The 13,470-nt window shown below is 31.7% G+C and overlaps 1 protein-coding gene across 1 annotated transcript; it reads right to left on the reverse strand.

The window, feature by feature from the left end:
- Positions 1-5,825: 5,825 nt before the first annotated feature.
- LOC111386656 (protein PHR1-LIKE 3-like) lies at positions 5,826-10,569 on the reverse strand. Its single transcript, XM_023011117.1, has 5 exons — positions 10,359-10,569; positions 10,021-10,097; positions 7,611-7,744; positions 6,339-6,453; positions 5,826-6,110 (listed from the first exon to the last, which is right to left on the reverse strand). The coding sequence occupies exons 1-5, from the start codon at positions 10,480-10,482 to the stop codon at positions 5,940-5,942; spliced, it is 621 nt and encodes a 206-aa protein (XP_022866885.1). The 5' UTR covers positions 10,483-10,569; the 3' UTR covers positions 5,826-5,939.
- Positions 10,570-13,470: the final 2,901 nt, after the last annotated feature.

Here is a 13,470-nt window from a genome sequence, read left to right on the forward strand (position 1 = left end):
CTTCATAAAGTAAAATCTATTATTGGGATGATTCCAATTTATACTGGAGAGGGGCAGACTAGATCATTAAGAGATGTGTGCCGAAAGATGAGATGAAACCAATCCTTTCATGAGTTCATGCTTTGGCTTATGGAGGACACTTTAGCCCCACTAAAATAGCAACAAAGGTACTTCAATGTGGTTTCTTTTGGCCTACATTGTTCAAGGATTGCCACAGTTTCTACAGGTCATGTGATAAAAGTTAGAGAATAGGTAACATATCAACTCATCATGAAATGCCACTTAACAATATTCTTGAGGTGAAAATATTTGATGTCTGGAGAGTTGATTTTATGGGTCATTTTCCATCATCTTACAACAATCAGTACATTCTAGTAGCAGTGGACTACGTCTCCAAATGGGTGGAAGCCAAAGCATTGCCTACAAATGATGCGAGGGTAGTGGTAGACTTCATAAGAGAAACGAATCTTTTATCGTTATGGATCACCCAAGGCCATTATAAGTGATGGTGGAACTCATTTTCATATTCGATTATTCCAGGCAGTGCTGCATAAATACGAGATACAACATCGAATAGCCACACCATATCATCCTCAAACAAGTGGGCAAGTTGAAACTTCTAATCGACAGTTGAAATGAATTCTAGAACTCACTGTGAATTCATCTCGAAAAGATTGATCCAAAAAATTGGACGATACTTTGTGGGCCTATCGCACTGCGTATAAGATGCCCATTGGAATATCACCATACCAAATAGTCTTTGGGAAAGCATGCCACCTACCAGTCGAGTTTGAAAACAAAGCATACTGGGCACTGAAGCAGTTGAACATAGACTAGAGAAGGCTGGAGAAACAAGAATACTACAACTACATGAATTGGAAGAATTCATAAGAGAAGCATATGAGAATGCATCAATCTACAAGGAAAGGACGAAGCAGCGGCATGACAAGAATATCAGGCAATATGGGAGATCAAGTCCTCTTGTATAACTCCAGACTTAAGCTCTTCACAGAAAAATTGAAATCGAGATGGTCCGGCCCTTTCACTATCTCTCAAGTGTTTCCCTACGGCACAATTGAACTACATCGTCAGACAAAGGAAACTTTCACGGTTAATGGACAATGCATCAAACATCATGTGGAGGAGTTTTTCACCGCTAAAGAGAGCCTTGAACTTATTGTTTTAGAATAATGGCGGTACAAAGTCCAGCCAATAACTTAAAAGAAGCGCTTCTTGAGAGACAACCCAAGCTTTCTTTCCTTTATTTATTTTGTTTTCAAGTTATAAGATAGTTTAGTTTATTTATTAGTTTATTTAGGAGTCCTTACCCATACCCCTTCTGCCCATATGCCCTTGAATTTATTGTTGGTTATTTTGATTGTTTGAGCTAAGTAATCCTTGCTCCATTTGTTTAATTTATGAAAATTGATTTTTCAAGAACACGACATCGTGTAACACTCAAACCAACACAAGGGAAAGCACGATGAAGAAGATTATCCAACCGTCACACACAGTGCCTCATACATTCAACAGAAAACTTTGAGGAGTACATTCTTCCTTTTCTTCCCTACCACTTTATATGCTTATTTATGTTATATGACATTGAGGACAATGTCACTTTTAAGTTTGGGGGTAAAACAACTTTTAATTTTTGTTTTTCGTATGTTTTTATATTTTTGTGTGTTTGTTTAAATAAAAACATTTCTCTTTTATTCAACCGTGTGCTTCTGTGGGTAGACAGTCTAACAGACAATGATGACTTAATTTGAGATTTGACGTTGATTTATAAACTGTGATAGGATGCATGCTAGACTAATTGAAACTTAGCATTGTAAAACTTGATATTACAAGCGCACTAAAATTGAGTTTGACATTGTAATTAAATGAGTTGTTTCTTGCTTTGATAGGTTGATCTAGTTGGATATAGAGACTTTATATAAACCATAATAAATTATCAATACTTAGACCAAATTTAACACAGTTTAGGGTTGATTTTACAGTTTTAGGAAGATGTGGATGTGAATGTGGATTTCATGTGTGAAAATTTATGTGTGGATTGTCTTAAACTAACAAGATAAAACTTTGCAAAAGTCTTAAGTTAGAGGTCGGTTTGTTTGAATAAGTGTGTGATAAGGGGCATTGCACTAATCAAGATATATACATTTAAAATTTTAAACTTCTCTCTGAAACCTTTATGACTCGAGTAATTAAGCCTGTAAGTGTATCTTAAAATCTAGTGCCCTAAAGTCGTATGACTTAAGAGTCATCGGCCTAAAACTCGTTGCAAGGGTTATTTAGAGAGCAATCAGGGAAGAAGTTGTACTTGAAAAAAAATTTGTTCTCTTTGAAGCCCTTTTGACTCGAGTTGGTAAGCCTATAAGGGTGTTTAAAACCTGGTGCCTTAAAATCATCTGATTTGGGAGTCATCGGTCTAAAGTCTGCTACATGGGTCATCTAAAAAGCTTAATGGAGAGAATGTAAATAAATAAATAAAAAAACTTGTGAAAAACTAGAAAAAAGCAAGTGCATGAAAAGTACAAACGCACTAAATACCTTAGTTAAGCCCTTATACTTATTTGAGGAAATTTGACTTTTGATGCAAGATGATTAGTTAGTTGAGTCTTAGAGGTCGAAGCAATCAAATAATTGGAGAATCCTTGTTCACTGAAGTGTTGACTTACAACTAGTAACGTCCACCTAAACTCGAGAGGGTGAGGATAGTAATAAATAAGTCAGCATTTGATGACACGCTTGGAAAATAGTGAAAAAGAATAAGTTTGAGGGTGTGTGAGTCTTATGAGTGATGAAAGGACATNTCAGCATTTGATGACACGCTTGGAAAATAGTGAAAAAGAATAAGTTTGAGGGTGTGTGAGTCTTATGAGTGATGAAAGGACATTTATGACCATTAAGGGTCGAAAATTGGAATAACTTCTGAAGTCATTAATGTCTACTTAATTCTTCACACACACACACACACGTCGATTTTACATTGGAAGTGTGAATATTGGTTTAATAACATGACTTTGAAATGGTTTGTAGATTTAATACCGTTATCTCAATTCCTGTGGTAAAAAGCTAAACTGTCTAACCAAATATTTTTGTATGCTTGTGTGTTGATTATTATTTAGTTTATAGCTTTGTTTGAGGACAAACAAATGTTTAAATTTGGGGGTATTTGATAAGTGTATTTTATACACTTATTCAATGCGTAAAATAGTAATATTTGATGGTTCTTGTGACAATTTATATTCTAAATTTTTCTATTTTATGTTTAATAGGTGAAATTCTATAAATGAAAAGGAAATTGAAGGAATGAAGCAAAAGGGAGAAAAATAAGAAAATCCAAAGTACGAGTACTAAATAGGCATTGGATGCGAAGTTTGGAGATTAAATTTCATACTTTGAAAATTAAAGGACTTGAAATGAATCAAAGAGTACGTGGGTTGCAACAAATTAATTGGGCAATGATTGAATTGCATTATAATAAAAGAATTGGACTTGCATTTGAAATATGATTCAATAGGCAACTAGAATTCTAATCTTTCAAGAAAGTGGGCTGCCTGCCATATATAAACACAAACACAGGAACATAGGAACTGATACAAAGAGTGCAGAGATTAGAGTCCATTTTGAAGTCAAACATTGCGGCTGCAAGTGAGATACACACAAAAAAGGAGGGGAAAAGTGGCTGTTGCTGTCGGATTCTATCATATATAAAAATAGAAATTGAGGCAGTTGGAGTGGTCAAACATTACTGCCGGGAGAATTGCAAAAAAAAGCTGTCGGCTAGTTTACACACACATACACGGCAAAGACGGTAACACGATGAAAAATGCAGATTTACTTCGCAAATTATTCACGTTTCATCAAATAACCGGCTGATGAATTTCATAATTTCTTGTTTTTCCTCCATTAATATGCGTAGCTAAATTTAATTTTAGGACGAATAATATAACCTATTTGGGACCTTTATTTCTTTTATTTGAGATTTGTGTTCTTTTATATTTTATGTGTGGATTTTAATTATGTTCTCAATGCTTTGAATTTCCTTGATAATTATTCAATGATTTCATGAACAATAATTATGTAGAGATAGGGATTCTTGTTTAAACCACATATTATAATCCGGTAAATTAATATAACTTGTAGAGACACATATATTAATTATTGCGATTCTATAAGAATTCTTAGAACTATTATTTCATTTAAATAATGCTGATTCGCATAGAGATATGAAATTGAATTATTTAAATAGGCTCAATGAGAATTCGAGAGGGGTAAATTAAATACTGTAGAAGAATTCGACCAAATACTACTTTAGTTTTATGAATCTCGATATTAGGAGTAAAGGTGACTAATCGGTGAATTTGTTCCAACCTAATATTCATTCATTATTTGAATTCTCACTCATTTTCTATTGCATTCACGAGATTTTTAGTAGTTAGTTTAAGAAGCACATTCAATCATTTTTTTGTTTGTTTAGTTTCATCAAATAGAAGTTAGGAATAATAAATTGAGTATTAAAGTATATTCCTCGTGAGAATGATAATCCGGACTCAAAAGGTCTACGTTACTACTTGTTACGATCCGTCTACTTACGGGATAAAATCGTCATTGCCCATTTCGATTGATTAACTTAGTGTTAGTTAGATGTTCTTTGCTTTTTGAATATATTCGAAAGATCTTTGTATCATCCTATATTATATCTTCATCGCTTGTTTTATACTCTCTTGATGATTGCTGTTATTATCTGTTTCTACTTGAGTTTTCTTGACTCTAGCCTAGGCGAGTACATGTAGCACGTATGCATATGTTTCAGGTCCGAGACGCGAGGTAACATCTGTAATCCAATTTTATTTGGTTATCTTGATTAGGTAAGTATAAACTCAGTATTGTTTGCTTGCGTGTTCATTAGGCATCAATGTGGAGATTTGTTGGATTTTGATATCTAATAAATTCGGATGATGATGTTAAAACATTGTTAGAATAATTATATCGATACTACAATTGATTGGCTCGATCCGAAAACAAATTGGGATCTCACTGGAAGTAGTCATTAATTTGTGTTGCTCATGGTGTGTTCAAACGACCCTTTAGTTTATTAGGTTTGTTATGCCTTGGCCAAATTTGTCTAGTGTTAGCCCATTATGCTTTGGCCAATTTAGCTTGAGCCCATCTTTGGATTACACCTAATCTGTATATTCCAGCCTCTTTCTTGTATTGCCGTGTGTGTGTGTAGTAGAGAGAAAAGAGAGTCGGCCGTTCCTTCTTGCAATTGAGAGCTTCGCTTGGTGTCTTCCTTCTTCTTCTTCTCTTTTCCCTTTGTGATATTGTAACCATCATATTATTCTTACTGGGTAATGTTTACAAGAGGGCAACCATAGTGAGGATTTAATGTTGGGTTGAGCCTATGAGAGGTGGTGTTTGATTGGTATTTGGGTATTTGGTGTTGAAACTGAGCCCGGTTTTCACGAGGATAGAAGTGTAATATGCTTACAATTCAGAAAATGAAGATTGAAGAACTATGCCCAGAATTCAAGTATTAGCGTATCGTTTGATTATTATATTAGAACAAAGTTTTGAGCATTCCTTTTGCAATAAGAATATTAGATACGAAATTTGCATTTCTTATAGTGCATATAACTCCCTTTGGCATGTGCATTTAACTATTTATATGCACGGAGCTATGGGTGGTTAACTTTTGAACCCAAAAGTTTACTCAGCCCACCTATCCATATATTTATATGGGTTGGGCGAACATACATAAGCAACTCGCAACCCATCAACTTAAAAACATGTACTTTAGATAAGGCAAGATAAAATTAAAGAACAAGATACACGAGACAAAACTTTTCATATATTCGGTGACGACATTAATATAAAATTTGAAGTGCCTACATATACAGACTGCTATGACAAATCATAGGGCATAAGTATTAGTTTGAGACACCTGATGAGATAGTCAATTCAAGGTTAATTTGATAATTGGGTAGAAAGGTTTTTTCATGTAAAATAGCTTCTTGTGTCAAGCTAAAATTTTCAATTTGAACATCACCATCTTGATCTTCCTTATTCAATTCATCACTTGTTGTGCTTTTTCCCGAGTCCTGCAGATTAAACTCAGATATTGTTACTCCTTATATGTATGTGAAATTATTTATAAAACTTGAATTCACAAGAAAAATTTCAGTTTTAGGAATGAAGTTTTTGTCTAAAAATGTATCTAGACGATCATTTTTTTTTTGACGAAACAACCAAAACATGACCTTTTACAGAAAAATTTACATTGTTAAAATGAAATTTATTGTAATATTACAGAAGATATAGGGACTAACCTGGTTCTTGTGGTTAAGCATATGTTTTCTGCTTTGGAAACTCCTACTTTTTCCTTCACAGCCTTTAACTTGATTCCTCTTACTTGGTTGTTCTCCTAATTCTTCGGAAACTTGTCTGCGTGGTGCATAAAATCGCACTTATTATGTGAAAAATACAATAAAACGTGATGTAAACATGACTGCCAGATCATATAAAGTGTAGGATTAAGATTAAAATAGTAGTATAAGTTTTGTTAAATAAATAAATAAATAAATGTAGATTAATAAGTTGTGAATCCTACGGAATTTGTGGATAAAAATTGAATACAAGTTGTGAATGTATCGATAAAAATGATATTTGACAAGTTTATAAATTTGAAAAATCTTTACCAACTTAAGTATTTCTATATTATGGAAATTGAGGTCAATAGTTTCTATGGTGCTTAAATCATGCAATGAATTTTCAATGAGGCAATGTTTGATTGTTGCATTTTTTTCATGGAAAATGGAATTTGGTTGCCATTTTCCAACTTTTGCTTGCTTGATAGGATTATTTTTTCAATGGAATTGAAGTTCCCCATTTTCTAGAAATTTATTATTTTTTTGGATTTCCTCGAATTCCAATTCTCACCAGAATTCTTGGTTACTGTAACATTTTTTTTAATTTTTTAATCTTTTATTTTTTATTTTTTTGGCAATGGAAACAAATTTTAAGAATTATCGTAAAAAAATATTTCCATTTAACTGACAATTTTCATATAAAACAAAGTCAAACGAATATTAAAAGATATATTATTATTATTATTATTATTATTATTATTATTATTATTTTGTTGACAATGGAAACAAATTTTATTCCCAATACCAGTAAATTCTATCTCTTTAATTGACAATTTTCATATAAAACAAAGTCAAACGAACACAAAAAAATACTTTTATTTCAACATTTTTCATGTGAAAAATTATACTAATCAAACACAATAATTTATAATTATCAGAAAAACAATTTGTAGGCAATTCAATTCCCTGGAATTCGTTTTCTTTTCACCCAAATTCCATCTTTGTAATCAAACGGACCCTAAATTCTAAGTGATTTCATATATATTCATTTGAAATTTGAGTATTAAGCTGAAATGTTTTTCACATACATTATAAACAGTTAGAAAAGTGCTTAAAGAATTTGTCTAAAGAAGATGAATATATTGTACTTACCTTAGGGCTTCATCTCCAAAATGGGTTGGAGATAATTTTTAGTTTGTCGTAAGGTTTGATTTAAAATGGAGCAAAATTTACCTCAAATTTTGGTGCGCAGTTGGAGATAGTCTTAGAGGGCACCCAAAAATATTGTATTCTCGTTCTCCTTCTTGATATTTCTTGATGGGTACAAAGACGTTTATACTGCCGCATTTTTTCGTGCTTCTGTACATCTGATTATAGAATACTACTAATCAAACTTTGGAATAAGGAAAAAAAATATATTCATGCTTAGTTACGTCAAAGATTAAATCATTAATAATCAACAAAAATTGTAACGAACTACAATATTAGGAAATCCAAATGGGAAATAAAATATGTGAATTTGAAGTTTAGTGTGTGATTTTTTTTCTGTACTTTGTTAATCAAACTATATCATAAGAAATATTTAATTTAGTCAATACGAAGGTTTGATGTCAACTCTTCGCCATCTTGAGGCTCTAGTATTTTTTAAAATCCGTTAAAGCCATATGTGAGCTCGGTTAATGTTGTGATATAGTTCAAGCGATACTCTCATACTCGTATATTAATTTTAGTTTCTCTTCCCCTTTTCAAAATGTTTGACAAAATCTGAAGAATAAATGACAAAAAATAAGCATCAACACAGAATTGCTTACATTAATTCACAATAAAATCATTGTGTTGCAGCCAACTAACAAGCAGTAAGAGCGCATAAACAAAATCCAATCGTTTTCTTATATAATAAAAGACAACCAACGAACTACTTGTCTTAAATTTTAATCAAAACACAGAAATAAAAGAAACCTAAATAAAACACAAGCAAACTTAGCATTAATGAAATTGATCCTCTGTTGCATTTGATCGATGTGCAACTGAGGCCCACGTGACTGCCTTGGGCTTATTAATTTTAGCATGAAATGTTGAGTTTTAATTTGTGAGTTATGATTGGTGTCCAGGTAGGCCCTATCGACACCTCACATGGAGGGTGGGTTAATTTTGGATATTGTTCATTCAGATAGGACCCACACCTTTTTGAGTTTTCTGTAAATGTTCTATAAGAATAAATCTGTACACCAATCATTTTTCTTAATTTGTTACGGGGGACTATACGTGTAATTGTGTATTAAAGGTTATTTTAAGATTAAACTCATTTGAAGTGATCTAATAAAAATTTAAAGTTATTGAACTTTGGACATCTAAATAAAGTATGAGCTTAAACATGTGTAGGGACCAATTCCTTTGGGTTGTATTTCATTCTCTGTGTCATTCCATCAACACAAAAATACAAGAAAACATATTGAAGAGAAAGATTCAAAACTCCCGATCAAGAATAGACGATCAAGATGAAAATGCTATAATCAAGAACACGCAATTCAAGATCTAGAATGAAGATCCGTTATAAAAAAATCATGCTCAATAAATCAAGATATGTTTTACATTTAATTATCCTCTTAGTAATTTGACTGGAGGATTTTGGTAATAAAGTCTAAAGGATTTTCAAATTCTTTAGATTTAGCACATGCTTGGGCATCGTTTTTTTGAAATGAAAATGAGTGGAATAATATTTTTTTTTTTTTGAAAAATGAGTAATTGAAAAAAAAAATTCATTTTACATATATATATATATATATATATATATATATATTTTGAAAGATTGTGTGATTAAAATTAAGATAGAGAAAAATGGAATGAAATTTAACGGGGATCAGATGGAGGCTTAAAGTTTTGTAAAATCTAACATGAAAATCTAAAAACATTGTGGCTACATCACGTTGTAGTGCCCATCTACCTAGAATAATTTTGTAAATATTATTTTAAACTCCTAATTTTAGCATGCCTAACCTACCTACGTACCTAGTTAACATTATTTTACAATTTCTAACGTCTCCGTAGGTACAAATTGAATCTAGACATCTACAAAACCTAATGCCTAAAATTAATTAAAATTTTTTTTTTCAAGTTCTTTAACTTGAAATTCAAGCAAGGTTAATCAGTCTCCCTATTAATTATGAATTTTCTTAGTGGTCCAATACTTATCCAATTCCTCTTTTATAGTGTTGTCTACAACAAACAAATCTTGTTCTTTATTCTTTTTCATATATATGTTCTAGTACTGTGTGCTAAGTATATATAATTAGAGAGAAAATGTGAATGATTCGTAGAAAGTATATGCTATTTAGAGAAGCTCAAATTGTTATACGCTGACTTATATTCATATTTAGTCGATGTAAAATTTATCCATTATCATTCGAATTTCTAAATTCTCCATTTGTGAAATCAATTATATGAGATTGCATATGACAATTTCTGAATTAAAATTAAGGTCTATTCTTTTTAATTGCAAGGTCAATTGGAGTACCCGCACGTACTTCACAAAATTTTGGGATTGCACACAATATGAAAAGTATTTTATACGCACGTATTTTTCGGGGACGATTGGGACGAAGGCGTAAAAGTTAAAAAAAAAAATAAAAAAAATAAGGGTTACCTGGAGATGGCTTTTGATATGAGCAATATTTAGTTCTTTGACATCCATCCTTTGCAGAATCCGCTTTGGAGTTGCCTCTGTCATATCAAATATTCATTTTAACTATTACATATAATCCAAAGACAAGAAGAAAATGAACAATTGATTCAATTTGTCAGAGAAATTACAGTTTATATTCAAATTTAATGTTTAAATAACTATCCTTGACTAGCATACAAAACCACGTATGTTGATAGAAATCTGTGCATAAAAATCATCCAAAATTGAGAGGATTTGAAATCATATATTTTCGTAGAATTATCACCAAAATAGCTCTTCAAATAAGTGATCAGACTTACTGTATTTCCCACCAAGATGCTCAACTGCTTCAGCAAAGTGTTGATGAAGATCAGACGTCCATCGCAAACGTGGAACGGAAGATTTCCGGTATTTCCTAACTCTAATTCCATCAGAATTTCCCATTTCTACTGTATGAGATATTTCCAGAAAAGAATGATTCAATGAATACAAATGCAGCTATAAATTAATGGCTGTTGTGTAGTCTGAGAACATGGACTTTGTCGAAGGTGTGCGGGCTGGACTTTGGTTAAAATATTCTTATCCCTTAACTTTTCTGGTAAAACATTTTGAAAATTGGAACCCTAATTTTGGAATTTGCCTTTTTTTTTTTTTTTTCCTTCCTGCTATATTATTTTATTTTGTCGATTGCCAATTTGAATCTAATCTATGACCAGTCAGAAACCAAAATGCCTCTGAAGCATTCAATTTGTAAAGTGGATATGGCCGTTGCACGACTCTTGTTCGAGTATCAAGATGCATAGATAGTGTTGAATATATGATTAAAATAAATAAATTCGCGTGTTGATAAATAGTTTAACTTTCTAAATGAAATTGAAATAAGAAAATGAAGTGTGACAATGGCATGATCCTTGGAAATGTTATCATTGAAAAGATTATGAGACAAAACGTTAGGGAAATATTGTCTAGAAAATTATAGATATCATATTTAATTTTGAAACGATATTTAGGGTCTGCTCAGTTATGATTATGAAAATTGATTTTTTGATCGTTGGAGAGAAAATTGGACCCACCTATGAGTGATAAAGTAAAATATGATAGTTAAAATAATGAAATAACGATAAAAAAATTGATTTTTTTGGGTGAAAAGTTACTACTAAACGGGGGCTTAATAGTAATTCAAACTATAATAGCTTGTTAAATTTTTGTAGTACAATTAAGAATTAAAGACTGAACTTATATAAATTTTTTTTAATTAAATTTAATTTTTACTTCAAGCCCACATGAAGTCAATAATAATGTACAGTTCTTATTCCAAGTTATCAAATGTTTTTTGAACAAAACTTTCCTAAAGAGTTTCCGTGAAGATCCTCAAGGTTTTGGAATTTTATTTTAAACAAATTAGGAAATATTTTGAAATTTCCAATCGTTTTGTAGAGTTTTCGAAGAATTTCAATTTTTTTTCTAAGAAAAAATCCAAAATGGAAATGGCATAGTCTTGGAAGTTTGTGTTCAATATAGGGTATCAAATTTATCCCTCTATAAGAAGCAAAAGATTTTAGTTGAAATTGTTAATTTAAATTGTGTCATCACCTATTTATAACAATTGTGTATGTGCCGAACTAATCAAACCATCTCGTTAGCACGAGAGTTAATACATATGGACCTTTGTAAGCAGCCTAAATGTTTAGATTAGATTAGTAGCCTGTTTGGGAGGGATTTTTTTCGTTATTTTATTATTTCAGTCGTAATTTTTGATTTATTCTCAAAAGCAAAAGATTTTAGTTGAAATTGTTAATTTAAATTGTGTCATCACCTATTTATAACAATTGTGTATGTGCCGAACTAATCAAACCATCTCGTTAGCACGAGAGTTAATACATATGGACCTTTGTAAGCAGCCTAAATGTTTAGATTAGATTAGTAGCCTGTTTGGGAGGGATTTTTTTCGTTATTTTATTATTTCAGTCGTAATTTTTGATTTATTCTCTCACAGATGGACCCCACTTTTCTTCTAACGGTCAAAAAATCAATTCTCAAAATCCCTTTCAAACGGGACCTAGATTAGTTTAGGCATTTGGATTTGTATTTTTTGAAGTTTAATATTCAAATGAGACAATGATTTTTAATCATACTTTTGAAAATTTCTATGTTTTTAATTTAAGTTTGAATACATGTAACATTTCAAAAGGGGCATCTCAATAACACAAGCAATTAATAGAAAAATATTTATTCTGTTCCGTGTAAATTTTTGTTAGTGTGGTCCAAATCTCATCTATAGAAAGGGACATGCTTTGCACATGCCACATAGTGATAGAAAGTATTAGGAAATGTTATCATTGGTCATTGAATTTTCAGGAAATTCTCAATTGAGTCATTAAACTCCAATTTATTTCAATTGGGTCTATGAGCATTAATTTTATTTCAATTTCATCATTATCACCTATCATCTTCCAAACTGGAGGAAATTGATCTTCTACGAAATTGCTATGTGACACTTATAAAAGAAAAATGTACGCAAAATGAGGGTCATGATAATATTTTTATGTTGGAAGGTTAAAAGACATGTTTTACATTTTTATGATGTGGTTGTTGACCACAAAATTATAATCAACAACTGCTTCTCACGTGGTCGGAATTTTCTCCTCCTAAACTCGCAGCGCTTGATGCTCAGCAAGGAGCAAGAGGGGAAATGACTATTTAGGATAGAGATATTTGAATTTGTCCCTTTTCCATTGGACATGACAATTTGTAGATTTCCGTGAAGTCCTTGAGGGCAATTGGGTTTTTATGACATGTAGTAGTCATTTAATGGTGGATTCCTAAGTGATTCTATTATATATTCATATATGTGTCCTGTACCTATTGATTTCAAAGTCACGCTTTAAATACTCAATCATGTGTACTTTAACGATTTCTACCACGTGGAATTCAAAGGGGATGGGTCGCCCCTCTTGCCTGCTAACTTTTTATGCTTAACATTTTTAATAGCCTATCGGAATTCATGCCTCGTATGGAAGTGTTATGAGTTTGCCTGTTCATTCCTTTGCATTTTCTTATTCAATAGTGGTGTATCTATAAGTTGGCTTGTCATGCAATGATTATGTAGATATGTTACAGTAGGATTGCTAATTGAGTTAATATAATTGCGTTTTTGGAAGATGACGTGATGGAGTGATTAAATCTGAAAATAAATTGAAGTTAGTAATCCAATTGAGAGGATGTTTGACATCCATTTTTAAGGAAAAATGAATTTTAGAATAGTTGATTGATGGAAAATATGTGGATGACAAGTTTTTGATTTACGTGTAATATTATTTTAATGAAAAATGTGTGACTAAAAAGAAGAGAGAAAAATGCATTTTGATAAAAATGTGAATCGAACGGAGCCTGAAACTAAATTCACTTGCAATCACCCACAATGAGACTAAA

Source organism: Olea europaea, unplaced genomic scaffold (assembly GCF_002742605.1).
Source record: "Olea europaea var. sylvestris unplaced genomic scaffold, O_europaea_v1 scaffold364, whole genome shotgun sequence".
Taxonomy (NCBI): domain Eukaryota; kingdom Viridiplantae; phylum Streptophyta; class Magnoliopsida; order Lamiales; family Oleaceae; genus Olea; species Olea europaea.